The sequence below is a fragment of the Trachurus trachurus genome (genome assembly GCF_905171665.1).
Source record: "Trachurus trachurus genome assembly, chromosome: 3".
Lineage (NCBI taxonomy): Eukaryota > Metazoa > Chordata > Actinopteri > Carangiformes > Carangidae > Trachurus > Trachurus trachurus.
Genome location: NC_139893.1, coordinates 28,666,878 through 28,685,833, shown reverse-complemented (window position 1 = coordinate 28,685,833; position 18,956 = coordinate 28,666,878). Strand labels below are relative to the sequence as shown.

General features: G+C 42.1%; 1 protein-coding gene across 4 annotated transcripts in view; it reads left to right on the top strand.

The window, feature by feature from the left end:
- Positions 1-18,956, top strand: part of ppfia1 (PTPRF interacting protein alpha 1) — a 45,830-nt gene that overhangs the window by 5,886 nt on the left and 20,988 nt on the right. For all 4 annotated transcript variants that reach the window (XM_084001623.1, XM_084001620.1, XM_084001622.1 and 1 more), the window contains exons 3-8: positions 14,593-14,694; positions 15,621-15,785; positions 15,926-16,000; positions 17,328-17,429; positions 18,047-18,280; positions 18,428-18,574. In XM_084001623.1, coding sequence (XP_083857749.1) covers positions 14,593-14,694; positions 15,621-15,785; positions 15,926-16,000; positions 17,328-17,429; positions 18,047-18,280; positions 18,428-18,574 — 825 coding nt within the window. The remainder of the gene's footprint in view (positions 1-14,592; positions 14,695-15,620; positions 15,786-15,925; positions 16,001-17,327; positions 17,430-18,046; positions 18,281-18,427; positions 18,575-18,956) is intronic.

Below are 18,956 nucleotides of genomic sequence, written 5' to 3'. Positions count from 1 at the left end.
CGTTTCTCGGCTCTTCGCGGCCCTTCCGCGTCCGGTGGACGTACTTCCGCGGCGCTATGCAGGCACCGGGCACTGCAGCCAAAGACGGTAAATAGAGTATCTTTGCTGCAGCCTGCATATCGAGCAGGTCATTACTGCTCGAATACGAACTTTTCCCCCCACATTCGAACGAATATTCGAATGTCGAATAAAAAGTGACAGCCCTATTGTGTAGATGTGTGATATAGTTATGTAAACAGGTCCTAGCTGATATGTAGCCTCTGTTTGGAATAATAGAGGGCTGTCATATTTACTTGTATTGCAGTATGGCCAAGTGCAACATCCAAATCGCCAGGGTAAAATGTGTCACATCTGTGCATTGTCAGCACCATAAGTGGTGTGTTGCTACAGAAGCACTCTGACCAACAAATCATATTCACAGATACATAAAGAGACATGTCTGTTTGGTACAAGACCCACCAAGAATTACATCATCGATTTTATGTTTTTGGGAAATGGAAAGCAAACTTGATCATTTGCATTGACATAGCTATTGTAACAACTGCCCACATATTAGCAGTAGAGTAGCAGTTTTGCATACCATGCAGCCCTAGTGTTCAGAACCGATGAGCAGATCCAAAAGTGTACTTTTTTTAGAGGTACTTGGTACTTGGTACTTCTTCTTGTTGGAACAGAACTTCCAATTGACCACAATTGAACTCAAGTCTAATGTTTTTCGCAAAATCTCCCTTTAATGTGTTTTACAGATTTGAGATCATACTGAAAGCTCTTCTCAAAATGTTAAAAAGTTTTGTTGCATGTTTTGGTTTTCTATTGCTGGGGTGCTGCTTGTTCTGTTTACTCTAACTCATGTAGATCTAGGTTTCTGCCAGCTCTTGTTTACATGCTCTATAGAGGAGAGAAGAAGGAACGTGTTCACTTCAAGCTGACCAGAGACTCCTCTGAAATGATGTTGCATTGTGTTGGTGTTGGAGAGAGTCTAGGTCTTCAGGCTGGAGTAGGTAGGTGAAGGGGAGGTGAAATGTTCTCCCTTGTTCCCTCCCCCCTGGTGAGATACCCTTCTACTGGAATGCACAAACATTCCAGGGCAGCTTGCTCACAAGTCGACGGCTTTCTCAAACTGAGTCGTACCCTGTTGGATGGTGCTTATTGTTTTCTTTTTGTCTTCTTTTTTTGGTCTATGCATTATGTGCACAGGCCAACTCAGTCCGATGCTCCATCAATCAAATATTGCCGTGTGGAGAGTTCATTGACACCAGTTGGGTAGTCCAGTTTTAGGGCCCACATGTTGCGGTAAAGTAAATGTCAGAGCTTCTGTGTCAGCCGACGCTCGTAATAGTTTTGCTTGAAGTGGGCATTACTGGGTGGGTGTGTTGTTTGTCTGCCGGCAGTGAAGATCCAGCTGTGTTGTACAACTGTGGTGAAGGTTGTTTAGGCAGTGGGAGAAGAAGAAGTGGTGCTGTTGGCTACACACTCCGTGTTCTTTCATATGTTACCCCCACACACTTGTAGAAGAACGAAGGTACCAATCAAAACAACAAATGACTTAGTTGCTGTAACCAGATTGCACCATCAACAAGTTCAGAGGGAGTGAAATGAGGGAACTGTAAATCTGGCGGTGATTAATACATTAATTAAATACAAGTAGATGCTTATCTGCATATCATATCTGCAACTGTATTGTATTGCGGATTGTTACCCAGCATAATTGAAAATGTACCTTTTTATAAGACATTTATGATATGATTTATTTTATTTTTGGTGCGAAGGCTGATGATTGAACCTCCTGCATCAGTGGCAGCATAGTTTGTCAGTCTTTGCATTGCTGCCAGTTGTACAGTAGTACATCAGCTTACTGCCCGCTTGATACTGTCAACTAGAAATGCTAAAATGGTGTCAGTGGCCAATCAGACAAGAATTGACTCTGCCTTAAGGCTGTTGCTTCAAGTACCATTTGAGGTTGGTTTGAGAAATAGATCATCCAGCCAGCCTGTTACTCTGAGGAATAATTGTTTCTTTTAGAGGGATGTTTCCTCACTGTTTTAGGATGTCTGCCTTTTGTTCTCAAGGGTTTTAAATGTACTGCACTGTACTGTAAGTTGATTTGCAGTGTCAGTGGGTTTGAAGGCTTATTTGATACAAAACACTGCACAGCAGAAAGGCATCAAGACACAATAGCACATCTTTCTCCTTCACAATCATGGATTCCAGTACAGACGCTTAACAACATATCACACTTCAAAGTAATCGAAAAATATTGTGTGCTTCTATTATTGTGATTTGTTGGATGTTTTGTCTGTAAATCCTTTAAAATTTAAATCAAAGTAGGTACGTTAAGTCAGATAAGTATTTAAACATGAAATCTGCTTAATGAACAGTTAAATAGCTAAAAATATTCTGTTTTCCATCTGGTTGAGACTATTGTGCAACATAAGAAAGTTTAATGCAATAACAGTCAAAAAGAGGAAGAAAAAAAGAGGTAGACCTCAGTTTTCAGAGTGGTTTGACAAATATTATTATGCAAACACATTTTTATAAGGGATGTGCACGGGTACCCGAGTAGGCAATTTGCCAATCGGTTATGAATTATTACCCGGTTAACCTAGGATTAAAAAAATGTCATGTGGGGCGGTGTGTGGCGCAGTGGTTAAGGCGGCCGCCCCATGTAGAGGCTACAGTCCTCAACGCAGGCGTCCCCGGTTCGAGTCCCGCGTCGGGCAGACCTTTCCTGCATGTCATTCCCCCTCTCTCTGCCTCCCCCATTCCTGTCTATCTCCACTGTGGCTATCAAATAAAGAAAGGCAAAAACGCCAAAAAAAATATACTAAAAAATGTCATGTTAGAGCACAGCCTAGCATCAGATCAAACTACATAATCATGCCATGGTTCGGCTTTTTTGTAGTGTTAAACAGTTTCGGATCAAGCAACATGATTTCTTGCGGTGTAGCATTTTTGGATCGAGCCTCGAACTTTCAGACCTTTTACAAGAATCTATAGGGTTCCCTCGGCATAAGCCGTTGGGAGGGAGACGACAGTTGTCATCAAGTCTGTTAGAAAATAGGCTTTCAGTTTACAAACATTCTGAAACATTCCCAGTTATTTCCTGAGACGATGCGAGGCAGAGAGAAGCGTAGTCGCCAAAATGTAGTGTGGACTAATAAGCACCGCTAATGACTGAGGGGGAAAAAAAAGGTTTTCTCCTCCGAGGCAGCCGGCGCATTTATGCCCCGGCATAAAGATGCACATATGCCCCATATGTGCATCTTAAACTCCAGTCTCTACTCTTATTATATCCACCTGATATTTTTTCTGATGGCGCTGTGTGTCAGTAATGCACTCTGTCTGACGGATGGAGTGCATTTATGCCCCGGCTGCGCTCTGTCCGTCAGACATGACATCATTCTATTTTTATTAAAGTAATCGGTTACCCGGGTAAGACCAGGTTAGGTTACTCGGTTAGAAAATTGCTCGAAATGCCCATCCCTAATTTTTATGCAGCAAAATTCACTCTTTATGTCATGTAACTTGAATGTGATTGAGTGAGATGATGCTGCATTCAATACACCTCAGAAACACGGGTCAAACCCGTCCTGTACTGGTTCAAAATGGGAAGCGCTATTTAATTCTCAAATAGGCTACAGGGCGATTCTGACATGATGGGTGAGAACCCTTACTCCAACCCTTACTGTCACAGCAGACTACAACTACCAAGGGGAGAGTGATGTGGCTCTCCCCACATCACTCCTCAGAGTTGTTATTATTATTCCTCAGAGTAACAGGCTGGCTGGATGATCTATTACTCAAACCAACCTCAAATGGTACTTGAAGCAACAGCCTTAAAGGGATAGTTCACCCTAGAATGATATTTCGCTCATTATCTACTCACCCTCATGTTGACTAAGGGCTGGAAGAATTATCAGAGTCCACCGTCCCTTCTCTGAGTTACAGGGGGTCTCGGCGTAGCAGTGAATTTCAATGCAACGGTTGCAAAGGGACACCGGAGCTCTTCGTAAAAAAACACACACAAAAAAACATCCAAATACCTCCATGATGCTCGTATGTAATGTCCGTCTTGTGCTGAAGCCCCAAATTGCGTAATTGTCCCGAAAAAAATTAAATAAGTCTATATTTTAAGCTTGTTTGTAGCGGAAGCTTCTCGTCTTCTTCTTCTTCTCCTCTTCCTGGTCCGTCCAAATATCGCGTGATTCGCAGTAACCGCACTGACGCCGGCGCAAATCACGCGATATTTGGACGGACCAGGAAGAGGAGAAGAAGAAGAAGACGAGAAGCTTCCGCTACAAACAAGCTTAAAATATAGACTTATTTAATTTTTTTCGGGACAATTACGCAATTTGGGGCTTCAGCACAAGACGGACATTACATACGAGCATCATGGAGGTATTTGGATGTTTTTTTGTGTGTGTTTTTTTACGAAGCGCTCCGGTGTCCCTTTGCAACCGTTGCATTGAAATTCACTGCTACGCCAAGACCCCCTGTAACTAAGAGAAGGGACGGTGGACTCTGATAATTCTTCCAGCCCTTAGTCAACATGAGGGTGAGTAGATAATGAGCGAAATATCATTCTAGGGTGAACTATCCCTTTAAGGCAGAGACATATACTATGTTGCACTGTACAGCCCTATGTGATATGTAATTCTTGGAGTTTGGCATAATTGAGATTTTGCAGTGTTAAGGTGCTAATTTATCTAAATCCACAAATCCATCAGTTATCTCTCTTACGGACATCAGATCCTGAATGTCAAATAACTTCCTGATGCTGAAAGATGATAAAACTGTAGTAGTGGTGTTTCTCTGGGTTTGCACGTTGTAATCTAAGATCATTTTAGTTAAATCACATCAGTCAGAATCTGTTCAGGAATCAGGAATATCACTAACATTAGATGTTTGTATCACTCAGTGATGCACAAAGTCCCGTCCATGCCTCTGTCTCTCCCCATCAAGATGACTAACTCGTTATTAGCTGGACTGCCCCAGAAATCAGTCAACCTTGTGCAACGCACTGCAGCCAAAGCTTTTACAAGATCTACAAATTATGGCCCTGTTCTCGCCTCTTTGCACTGGTTATCTGTTTTTCAGAACTGACTTTCAAATCATTGCTTGTCTGTGGGGTATCAAATCCACCAGGCTTAGCCTATATATTTGTTTGTTTATTTGATTTTTAATACTTCTGTGTGCTTTTTGTTTATACACATTATAAATTTGACATGTAAACATGCTTCATTAAGTAAAGGATTATTGTGGAACTTTGCTCCTTATTTTGAAGGAGCCAATTGACCACACGAACCAAATTTGATATTCCAGTCTGTGGCACAATGACATGAATTGAGAGTGCACAGTGGCAAGGCAGATACAAAGGCTGACTTGTTCCAACCAGTGACATGAAAGTGACGGAGTGCAAGTGTTGTCTTTTGCCAAATGTGAGCTGAATTAGTAACATAAAAGGAAATGGATAGAAGATGTGAGGGAAGGCGGTGCTTCTCTGTTTAGTTTGGCGCAAAAGCCGAATGCTTTCTGCTGTCACCTCCCTACAACCTTTACCAAGCATCCTACAGTGTTAGCTAAAACACTTATCTTCAATGAGGAATTACTCTGTGATTCCTAAATTCCTGTATAACTCACTGTCTCGTGCTTTACTTACACTAATCAACATACAAAATTGTTAAAACCGAATTTTTCATGAGAGTGTAAGTTCCAAATTATTTCCAAATTACTTCTTGGAAAGAAGCATATACTTTGGTACCAAGGTAAAAATAGTAAGTGATCTGTTGCTACCCTTCCAGTTATTTCTTAATGCTGGCTGAGCACAAGCTACAGCCATTTATTCAGGGTAGCAAAAGTAGGATAGGATTAAATCAGATGTCAATATTTCATGACCACAATGCAGCAGTCCAGTCAAATTCATATAACTCAACATTTTTATTTTGCTAACCCCCCTCAGAACTCGACTTTGGTCTTCTCTGCCACCCTGTCACCTAACCTGTCAATCTCTGATGGTTTTCCAAACTACAGTGAACACTAGGGATGTAATGGTACACACAAGTCACAGTTCGGTACGGGTTCAGTACAACAGACACCAAAAATGTGAACCTAAAAACCGTCTTCTGTAATAAAAGTAAAAAATCAATAGAATAAGTCAAGTCAAGATTTATTTCTAAAGCACATTTTAAAACTACAACAGTCAAACAAAGTGCTGCACATGGGTAGGTACAGAGTTAATAACATAAAACAAGTGCATTAGGAATGTAATAATACCATAAAAACACCCTGGTAGTGCCAACTGGCAGCTATTATGAAAAAAAAGAAACTATCAATGTCAATGTCATCAATGGGTTTTTTTTACACAGTTAATGTGCAGGCCATATGCTCATTGTTTTGTTGATGTTTTTGGTCCTGTCTGTGTTCATGTCAAGAGGCTTAAAAGCAGCAGGGATAAGTTGCTGCACACAAGTTGTCTTTTTCCTTGCACCACGATTGACATATCGGGTTGATGCCATCTTATATGCGTAAACATGTTTGATGCGTTTCTAGCGACGCACTGCATATCCGTGAAACATTGCTGGCGGTCTGGCTGACCACTCGTGTGCCGTCGCCATTGTGTCATTCACTCAGAAGCCAAAGTGTTGCCACACGGGTGATATAAGTGAGGTGGGTGGCTCCTTATACAGTCTATGCTCTAACTCCACACTAGAGAGTGTTTTTGCTCTCGTCACTTATTTTCTTCGTCTGTTATGACGGTTGCTGGCAGCTTTTATGCTCATTACTGCCACTACTCACAAAAAATGATGGATATTCGGCTTGCACCTACAATACACTAAAACCTTTACAGGTGAAGTTAATTTAATTCTCTAACGAGGTGATTAACCACAAAAATCCTAAGTGTCTGATCCTGTTCTGGTTCAATGACAGTTTGTACTGAAACTGTCCTGTTCATTATTCTGTTCACATTTTGACATCATGAGACCAAGACAACACCTAACAATCCATCAACAGTACCTTCGTTTAGATTCTAAGAGTTTTAAATTGTTTTCTTTAATAATTAACAATAAAATAGAAAAATAAAAAGACAAAAAAACAGAGTCAGACATAAGCCTGCTGCACAGGTGACACTGGTTGTCTTCACAGAGCCATTATCACTTGCTTTGCTCTAAGGGTGTAACACAGGCAGTGTTTAGATCGACCCAGTTGAACCGGGTATAGTCTGTTTGGGTAAGTGTGCACACGGTCACACCCGGGTGCGCACCAGCCTGGTGTGTACGCCACAAGTTGGAGCTAAGTTTCTTTTTTTTAACAATCAAAAGTCACTTAAACATTCAAACACCGCGTCTTTTTCTGGTCAGTCGTCCGAGCCCCGTTCACATTTTCTTTCAAGGGAACATTTATTTTCCTTTTTACTGGCTGCAGGGTTGACGTGTTGTGACTGAGTTACTCATCAACCTAACCTGGTGTGGCTCTATTACAGCCACATGATTGACAGCTTAACATCTGGTGAAGGATGGTACCCAAGGGAAGCGATATGGTCACGAGACGAGATATATCAAGTACATTTAATAATGATACATTTTGTTTGTGTAGCCCTTTTCAAAATACTCAAAGTCGCTTGATTTGAAATGTCACCCCCACCTAATATAAATAGATAAAGCATCATGTATCGAGGATACTCTAAAATCCTTGTGGCATGCGTCATTAGGGAGACCACAGCATCAGTCAGGATAGTCATGTATGCATTTGCCTCTTTGTGATGTGTAGTGGACAACATGGTTGTGACAGAAGGAAGTCAAATGCTGATGTAGCGTTTTGATGGACATTAGTTGAGGAAAAGAGGTGGTGCAAACCAGCGTTCATCAGCTCCTCCTTTAGATTGACTTTTTCTCCCTGCCAGTGTGTGTTAGCGCAGCAGGCTAAACAGCTCTGAATAGAAGCCATTGTGGTGCCTAATTAGTTTTTGACGGTGAGTCCTCCTCCAGGAGAACAGATGCCCTCTGCACAGTGTCAGATTTCAGCACACGCTATAAGCTTTTAAGAACGGCTAAAGTCATTATGTAGGAGGGAGGCCTATTGGTTCTGATCTCAGCTCCAAATACAACACAGTCTGACGATGGCACAGTGTTGGAAAGACGAAGAGATTATTCTATAGCGTCTGTTGCCATCCTGTGAGATATTGACACATTTTTGAGAATCAATGAAGTATACCTGTACTTTCAAGTGTTAAACTAAATGATCCCACAGTGATGTAGATGATGTTGTGTGTTTTCATAACTGAATCTACCAAACACTATTTACCTTCATCAAGTACTGTATGCTACTGTTTGACATTTTTGTCACTGCTGACACAACACACACAAACAGGATTCTCAAGGTTTAAGATTTATTTCACATTTGAGAACATTAATACATTTCAGTCTGTTGTTCAGTAGTATGGTATTTATGTAGTGTATGATTCAAGAGCATTGTATAGTCTCCTTGAATTTTATTACAACTACATAAGTGAAATCTGTATTTTCTTCAAACGTGGGACTGGGAAAGTTTACAGTTTGATATGTTACTATAAATGAATATCAGATGACAATGAACAAGATTAAAAAATAAAAATAAAGAATTCATTCACATACAGACAGAATCTTTTGAAAGTAAATGGCAACATCTTTCCAAATAATTCTTATTGATAATCTACATTCTTAAGGGGTAAAATGAAACGGGCAGATTTCTTCATAGTGTTATACAATAATACAGATGCTGAATGTGCCAGGATGTTCTTCAACCTAAAGCTGAATGCTGAAACAACTGCACGGAGTACACTTATCCCTGAAAAGCTTTTGTGTGTTCTCCGTGTTTTGGTACACTGTTCCTTTAATAGGTTGGCACACATATTCGTGTACCCCCCCCCCTAATCCCCTCCCCTGTTTCGAAGGCTTAAGCCCTTTTCAGATAGGATACGGTGTGCGCAGGCTGCGCACAGCTTCCCATTCAATGTGTATGTGTTGCGCGCTGCAAGCGTGCCTTTGGTCCGCGCAGAGCGGAGAGGCACGCTTTGCTCACGCATGCCGCTCTTGCGCAGAAGTTGAGCCAGACTCAACTTGGGCGCAGCTTGTACGCTGTACCTTGCAGCGTGCATGGTAAACACTGCGTTCTAGACCTAAAAGGGCTTCGTAGAGTAGCTCAGTCCACGTCTAACCAGCATGTCACTCTACTACTGAGCCAGATACAGGGGTAGACAATAAGGGAAATTTGCCACAGGCCCTCTGGGCCAGTGGCTTTTGAAGATCACTGGCCCCACCATTCTAACCACTGGCCCAGGACAATAGGTATCGATCCCCATATTAACGAAAAACAACATATCCCAGCCAATTCCTGCGGTCTCGCCATCGAGGCTGGAACTTTCTGATACCAATACTAGTAAATTTCCAACATTCTTGATACTTATTCAATACCACGATCTTGTAGTTTCTTGAGATTTTGGGGGATTATTTTGTTATATGTATTTTAGTGATTATGTATGAGTTGGTATATTTGTGTTTAATTTTTGTATGTTGTTATTTATTTGAGTCTGATGTAAAGGATTTATATCCTGTATCAGATATTTTTCATTCAATTTCATTAAAGAAGGTCAAAAAAAGTGCTTTTAAATTCATCAGGCTACTTTATTTAATAAATAAATAACTGTTTCACATATTTAGCCTCCACTGTGGTTTAACAATGAAGTAAAAACAGAGTTAAAATGGTAAATATGCCTCAACACAAACATGAAGTTATGTAGTCATTACTTTTATCCTCCAAGTAGTTCAGTGATATAACTGTTGTTCTCATTCATTCACGTTTAGGCTGTTTCCACAGATTGGTGCAAAACTGACTCATTGTTTCATTTTCAGCTCAGTTTTGCATTTACACACGTTTTTTTGTTGTTGTTATTATGGTCTAAATGTCACGTGACGTGCCACCGCTGTGGCGCACACCGAACAGCTGGCGCCCCAGCGCGAGCTCTGGCCCGTGTGTAACGTTCGCGTCGGTCCCGACAGGACTCGACCCGACGCGCTGAGGAGGAGGGAACTTTCATGGTTAAGAAAAAGGTTTTTATCGGTTCTTGTGACGACCTTCTATCAGCAGCAGTGAGTGAGCTGGAGCTGCAGCTGCTTGCAGGTGGTGCTGACGTGCCAGGGCACAGCGCTGGCTGCGCACAGAAAGTAGATGTCTCTGTCGTTGATCGGGTCGGGATCTCTTAGCACTAATTACCGAGACGATTTGACAGTTATCATTTGAAACCACAGGGATTTAATGTGAAATTAGATTTATTTATTTACTTGTTATATTTTTTTCAAGGCATTATTTTCACTGGCCCCACCGGGCCAGTGTTTGGAGCGTTCTGGTGGCCCTGACGGTTTGAAAAGTACGTCCGGGCCACCGGGCCATTTATATTGTCGACCCCCGCAGATACCAGTGTCCCTGCTGCAGGGAGAAATGGGATCAGGCTTAAATGCAGGTGGTTGTGTTCACATGTGTACAAGCCTCATGTGTGAGAATCAAATTCTTAGATGTGGATCTACAATCATTGCTGCGTTCATTGATTAATTGATTTGTTGTTGTGTTCATTTTCAGTTATTTTCAAGCAAAAACTCTAAAAGGTTAAAGCTTATTAAACCATAAACACTGAGTAGTGTCCCGGCTGTCTGCTTAGCTGTGTCCAGCTTCATTTGATGTCATTAATACCGTAAAATTCGGAATATAAGTCGCAGTTTATTTTTGGGGGTCTCAAACTGGGAATACAAGGTTTTCTATGCCTATTTTTAAATAAAAACGTTATTCAAGTTATTCCACAAGTCTCCAACGTGAAGTTTCTGTGCTGCATTGTAGCGCTTGTTATTTTAAACTAAAAAAAGAAAAAAGAGGTCGCGAGGTAATTTGAATAGGCTACTGTGCATTTAGTGCAATATAGCGCACGTGTATGTGCCTGCACGTTAGAGAGAGACCGAGTCCAGCAGGAGGAGGGGCTGACTGACAGAGATGAGAGACGGTGAAACAGTGTTAAAAAACACAACAATAAGTTTATTTTCTGTGAGAGACTATGCCGGACCCAAACGAGTCTTGTTAATTAATCGGGGAAAAAAACGTAGTTGTATGCGGATACATAACACATCACCGTCTACACCGGTCACAACGCGTCCATCATCACCTCCGGAGGTGGTTTGGCCGATCGGATCACTGTACTTTCATGTGGTCAAGCTCCATCTGATTGCAATCTGATCACTGAAAACACGGTGTAAACGGGGTTGAAATTTACCTTGGTCTATAGGTCGCACCGGTGTATAACCCGCACCCAACTTTTTAGAGTTAAAAAAAAGGGTGATTTATACACCGAATTTTACGGTATATAGAATAATACCAATGAAATGATTCATCATCTGCCGAAAAATCAATGCATCAAATGGTTTGATAGCCACTGAGCCCTGTGTGAGTGTTTTTCTATCGTTTAATTTCCTACACTTAAGTCACTTAATTGCATTTCTTACAACCAAGCACAGAATTCTCCCTCTTTTCTGTGTGTGTTTAAATGATGAGTCGAGGAACATTAGAGGAAAAGAGGAGGTTTCATAAATGGTGGGAGAGCCTCGGAGAGATCTTAAGGTTGCTGCACAAGTCAACCTCAGCGCCTGCTCTGGAATGTAGGAAGTAAGCCACTCTGTAATTACCCTGGGCCCTCCTATCATGGTCTGTCATTGGCTAGCAGAGAGTGGAGACCTTGGTCGGAGCCAATAGAGGACTCCTTCCTTGCTCCTTTAGCAGAGCGGAATCTGTGCCAGTCGCTGGAAAAGCTCAGAGGCTGGAGTGAAGGGAAGGGAGAATAGTTGTGGTAGTGACTGAAAAGAACGATCAGTTCCAGAAGCCCCGCACCCCCACCCCTCCCGTCCATCCAGCCCCTACGCACACACACATCTCCCACCCTCTGAAACGTAGCAAGAAGGCCTCGCCACTCAGGGTGCTTGTGCTACAGGGCAAAAAATCAGGATGGCACATTCTTTAGATCCAACCATGCATGTAATTCTTAAAAGCAGTGTGTGTATTAGTGTGTGTGTGTGTGTGTGTGTGTGTGTGTATGTGCATGCAACTGCATTTGTTTGAGGAGAACCAGAGCAAGACATCAGAGTAATTTGATGTTTATTAAAACAAGTCTGGTTACATTTATAGTAGTATAATGTAATCTCATATGTCTCCCGGAGGTATCTCTGATAGAGCTCCACCATCTTTCTTCTGTCCTCTTCCCAATATTGACCTCTGTCGTCGTTGGTTTCCTCGGGTCGAATCTATGTTAAGTCAGTGCCGACAGAATCTCTGCTGGACTATCACAGCTGATGGAAAGCACAAAGGAGTTAGTTGCATAGCTTACATGCAGGAAATGGCTGTTGTCTCCACCTCCATTGTTTCAGATGTAAACATGACCTTTGAGTTGTACTGTAGATGGGTTTGGCTGCAGTGGCAAAGGAGACAGGACGGTAGTGTCACTGTCAGATTTAATGTTGGTTGAACTGCTACCTGACGACAGTATCAAAAACAATAATATAAGGTGATTTTAGTGGTACTTCTCCACCAGCTGTGAATAAATGTATCCGTGATGAAAAATGTTCTTTGATGATCTTATGATGATTTGAACTGGACCAATAAACAATGTCTTGATGTCAGTGACATTACGGTAGTTTAATAAATGTGATATATGTATTGCTGGAAAAAGCACAAACAATGCATTTGAAATTGTACCCCGGGTTCCAGTGTTGGCTGTTTTATTTTCATAAATGTAAAAGTATTAAACAGTAATTTTGTCCAACAACAGTAGGCCTTCCAGTCTGTGTCTGACTGGAAACACAAACGGGCAGACACAGGCCTCACAAATTACTGTTTTTTTTTACATAAGAAACATAATTTAGGATAAAATATAATATTAATGCCCTTCCCTAGCTTCAAGGCTTGAGCCACTCAAAAATATACAGCACCAGTGTTGCTTGGTGAGAGACGACCTAAGGTGTTTGTTGTGTCATCAGTCTGACAATGCTTTTGCTGCAGAGGATTTAGAAGCCTGAGATATGTAAGCTCCTGGCCTCCACAATACTACCAGTTGTCATTTTTTCTCAAGTGCAGCATCCTAAAGGGGACATATTATGCAAAACTCACTTTTTCATAGCTTTAGTATGTGTATTTGCGTATCCGGAGTGCCTCCTCACCCCTTAACTCATTGAGTGCCAACCACGTAATTTCTTGTTTTTCGTTCCCACTGAGTGCCAAAAACGAGATTTTTTCGTTTTTTGCTTTTTTTTTTAATTATGAAAATAGACACTTTAATACACATTATATGTAAATTTGGGGACTCTACGACGAGGAGAACTGAAATAGATGACGATCAAAGTCACATGACAGCTCATGATCTGGAAGTTTTTATCATAACTCGGCTTTTGCAAACGGAGTTCTGCATGCAGATGCAGCGCGGCTGCTCTGCTCTCACCTGCGCTGCTGCAGCAGCTCGGAGCTGAACCAGGAAGCTCTCAGCCGACTGTCCCGCCCGGTCTTCATCTGGAGCAACACGTGTCCTCCCCAAAGTCCCCCCGCGGTAAAATCTGATGGTCTCTGGGCCAAAGCAGACCGCCGGCACCGACCCGTACCACAGAAGGACCGCGACCACCGGCGGGACCGGTCTTCCCGAGGCGCTGTGGCCGACAGACCCTCACGTTCAGCGGGGAGAGGCTGTGACACGGCGCGGTGCGTCTGTGTTATTGTTGTTTAGTGGCGCCCCCCCGCCCCCGATGGTGGTTTTGTGAATAGAACAACAACTGTTGTATATATTTATCTTATACGAGCCCTTTGATCCAGAAATGCGAGTGTCAGAAGAGCGACAGGCACAAACAGCGCACCTTTCATAAAAGACGCTCTATCTCCTTTTCTAGAAAAAAAGGAGGGATTTTGGTGAAACCCAGCCATGTTTAGCTTGACTTTTCTCAGGAACGGAGGCACGTAGAAACAAATGGTTTGTGGTCATTTGAAGCATAAAGTTAAGCCTTTCAATTGAGCTACAGTATGTGTTGGTGGCAATAATATAGAATACACTATGGCTCTACATAAAAAGTCAAAAATGGTCTAAATTGCCGGTACACTTGACTAAAACTTTGGAAAGGAGCGCGGCACTCAATGAGTTAAACATCAGTTTTGACAACTACATCAATATTTTGTGAACTGCCATAGTAAGAAAATGTGTCTCTTAACAAGCCGTTTAAATTTCACCCGGCTTATTACATCACAAGCCGGGTGATGTGAATTATCAAGCCCTCGCTCCCGTGGTTACCATGGTTACCTCAGCTACCAGAGCGAAGATTCTAAACTGACCGTTAGAGCAGGGCTGAGAAACTGGTGTGTAGAGAACCCAGCTGTGCTCAATCTTTTGTTTTTTCTGACCATAGCATGTTACTAACATTACTTTTAGACATCAAGGTACCATGTCAAGAAGCAGAAATTAGCATAATATGTCCCCTTAAGACAATAACTGGGCTTAGTAATTAGCAGTTACATGTTACTGTATTTGTCCCTTTTCTATTCTAGGAGTTTGCTGCACTAACAAAGGAGGTGAACGTGTGCCGGGAACAGCTTCTGGAGAAAGAGGAGGAGATCGCAGAGCTGAAGGCAGAGAGAAACAACACACGGGTTAGTAGTATCACAACATACACATCCAAGCAGGATACAGTCTTCACCATGCAGAAGTGATGGGTACAGTTTGTTTGATTTGTGTTCTCCTCTAGAAATCCCTGTCAGATTCCTAAGTGTTTCTGTTTAGCGTATAGATGGTTGTCATAACACTAGCTGACAAGACGGTTTCTGTCCTCCCATCCTAACCGTTGTCACAAGTTATGGGTGCTCTGCAAATTTCCCATTTACCAAAATATTTCAGCCACTGACAATAAATTTCACTGCAGACAGCCAGATAAGTGTGTGTGCTGAGAAGAGCCAGGACTGTATATCAATGTGTGTTGTTAGTCCTATCATTGGCTGTGACTTCTTCACTCCCAGTTTCTCCTGAATAGAAAAACGTGTTGCTTTTTATATCTGAAACATATCTGAGGACGGTCGACAAGGTGAAAGCATCAGTCTGTCATACATAAAATTATTATTTCAAAATAGTTCATCTTCGTCTTTATCTGCAGTTGTATTACTTCATTTGGATCCCTGTTAGCCACTACTACTTTCCTGGGCTTCACTCAAGTAAACATTATATTGTAATGCAAACACTAATGTAAGTTGAAGTCAGGGACAGAAAATGGAAGTGAAAAATAACAAATATAAAGTAAAACTATTAAACACGCTAATCAATAACAAGTATCCACACTCAAAAGCAATAACACCACCAGAAGCAGAATGGACTGTGACTGCGGAAACTGGCATCCTCCCATGTACTTTTTGTTACCTGTGGAAAAAAAAGCAGCTGTGTGGTAGGATAGACTTCTGGGTGCTGTTTCTTCCTTGTACACATTCGTTTACTCTGTAGAAAATGATATTTCAAATGATGAGCAATGTGAGCCGATGGAGTCTGCAACCTTTTAACCCCAGTAACAATGTCTCTCGTGTGTGTGCAGCTCCTGTTGGAGCACTTGGAGTGCTTAGTGTCCCGCCATGAGCGCAGCCTGAGGATGACGGTGGTGAAGAGGCAGGCTCAGTCACCAGCAGGTGTCTCGAGTGAAGTGGAGGTCCTCAAAGCCCTTAAGTCACTTTTTGAACACCACAAAGCCCTTGACGAGAAGGTACAGCTGTGTTACTGGTTCTGAGTGAATGAATTTGGTGTCAAAATATATTTTGACATTGCTGGACAAAGAAAGGGAGAGGGCGAGAAAGGTTTGTGTAGCTGTGGCGGCTAATTCATATTTGTTTCACTGGTTTTTAGGTAAGAGAGAGACTACGTGTCGCCTTGGAAAGATGCAGCGCATTGGAGGAACAGCTCACCATCTCTCACAAAGAAGTAAGCAAACACAACTTCCAATCAACTGCACAGAAACAAACTCAAGTCCAGTCTCTAATTTGTCACAAATGCAACACTTTCAAGTTTCCAAGTTGTCAGAATAACTAAAAACTACCAAACTTTTTACTATGTTTAAGTGACGGGGATATATATATGCTGGAACAGTCATGACTTCAGATCACCTACCTTGCTTCAAATGCCGTTTGTTCGCCAGGTGACTGGTACATTTAGGCTTAGATTTAACATCCAGATAAACATTCACTAATTCAACCACAGAGAAAATACAGTAAACGCATGGTTCCCACCATTTCATGCCACTGCTGTAATTTGTTCAGCTACAGCCTTTTATTTAAGAAGTGTTTTGTGCAGTTATGAACCTGGTTACCATTGTGTTTTAATTCCGTTATCTAAACCAGTAGGTCAAAAGTGAAAAAAAAAAAACTACAAAAAATATTGCTCACTGCACGCACTGACTGATAAATTCATCCGTGTCATGTAGCTTCCATAATCTGAATGGTAAACTTGTTTGCTGTGCAGCTTTTACAGTCAAATATACTGTCTGATCTTCCTTTTTTTTAGTTTTTCATCAAATTAGTTTAGGATTACAGCAGCGAAGTAGACAGCGCACTGATGGAAACCTACAAAATGATGACAAAATACTTACATATAAATTATATAATATGTACAATTGAATACTTTTTTTTATATTATACTACTACTAGACATTGAGTTAGATGGTATTGAATTGTATTTGTAACTGTATGTGTATTAACACACAATCTAAGAAAGAGAGACTCTAAAGTCTACACATGTGCACATGCATGTAAAGGGAGGACGAGTCATGAGTTCACTGTGTATTGAATGGGATTAAGATTGACAAAAGGCCCAGAGGATCGTGTGGAAGTGTCCTAGATTTCCTCTCTGCTTCATGCTACAGTCATCTTTTGTTCCTTGGAATCAGCCTGCGACCACACACACACAAACACATAAAGTCAACCACTTGCCACGCTTTTATTAGGAGCCTTACCTCCTAGGCAATTCAGCTTTTTGCTGTTTTGTTTTTCCACGGTTTGGCCATTTGGTACAGAGACATTCGTCCATGTAGTGTATCCATGAGTGTGTGCAACCAGAACAGTTGTGGTTTGAACACAGCTTTGGACACACACACCACACACACACATAGGGAATACATCACAAATGATTAAACGGTAGCAGCAAACTAGTTTAGTGCCCTTGGTTTAGTGGTTAACCAAAGCTGTTATTTGGTTATCACTTGCAAATGAATGACTCCATTGATAAGGTGTTAACAGACGGGTGTTTTCTCCAGTTGGCATACCTCAGGGAGCAGGGCAGCATGAAGAGAGGGCTGGCAGATGGAACCAGCGAGGTCAACCACAACTCTGAAAACACACCAAGCACTAATGGCAAGGTGAGGTTACTCAACAGCATGTGCAGAATGATGTGTGTGGAAGCCTAGTGGGAGATGAGGCCAAAGTGGCTTATGTGTCACAAGTGCCTACCATCTGTTCAGTTAATGAAGTCAAATCATAATTGATGGCATTAATTCACTGTATGTGTGGTGTAATTTACTGTATTATGTTGTAATGTGAACATTCTGACCTGAAACCTGATGAAAACATAAGAAAGAGTCGGTCAAACAAACTGCAATATGGATTGCAGTACATTAGTCCATTTCTGTCCTGGTATGCACTGATTATTTCTGCTATTTCATCTGCATACATGCACAGACAAGATGCAAATTCTGGAAGAGGAGTGCTGGTGGAAAAAGTCTGGGTTATTGCCAACAGCTTGTTCTGCAGCAAGTCTCTTCTTAAGATAATAAAACTCTGGCCTCAGTTATTCTGAGTGGTTGAGCAGCAGGTGTTGCATGAAAATAAGCAAATCAAATCTATCTGTTGTATGAGTCTCTTGATAGTTATCTGTGTAATAGGTTTGTTCAATTGTGGTTTTAGCAGTAATTTAACTTGGGCGAGTTGAGTCCTGCATGTTTTTTGTATCTAACGCTGTTAATTAATTTACCCGCAGCGGTCCTCGGATGGCTCACTGAGCCAGGAGGAGGAGTCGGGACCTGGGTTTGGGAAGGTCGGCGAGCTCCAGGAAGTGGTGGACCGTCAGATGGCCGATCTGGGCCAAATGAAGGAGCGCATGGCCGCCATGTCATCACGCATCAGTGAGCTAGAGGAAGACCTCGACACAGCCAGAAAGGACCTCATCAAGTCCGAAGACATGAACACGCGGCTACAAAGAGACCTGAGAGAGGTAGGGAGGATGGGAAATGTTTTTGGCACAAAGGTGTCTCAAAGTAAAATCTAGGGAGCCCTTTTTTTTTAGATGCAGCTATTTAATCATATTTCAACCATAATGGTAGAAGACACTCATGTCAGTCTTGCTTGTATGTGCGTTTAGTCTGTGGCTCAGAAGGAAGACATGGAGGAGAGGATCACCACCCTGGAGAAGCGCTACCTGGCAGCTCAGCGGGAGGCAACCTCCGTCCACGACCTCAACGACAAGCTGGAGAACGAAGTGGCCAACAAGGAGTCCCTCTTCAGACAAGTAGGCCCCATGCTCTTTGAATGAATTGTCAAAAAAAAAAAATCCCTTTGTTTGCGATTGGTGCTTCAGTCTTCAAGTTGTGTGCCAGCAGGAATTGCCTGCAGTTTCTCTTTGGCAGTTTTCAGATTCCTGCTAATGAATTCCCTCTGTATTCACACACTGACCGGCGCAGCATGCTCTGAATGGGAAGCCTCGAAGACACTGCCTTGTCTCTTTACATGTACTCACTGAGATGGAGATGTCTCTTTTCTCTTTTCTTGTGGGTTTTGTCTGTCTTTGTGTCATCATGAATGCTCTCTTCCTCACTTCCTTCCCTCCCCACCCTGACCCATACCCACTGCCCGTCTCACTTTGTCTCGCTCTTTTTCTCTCACCACTCTCT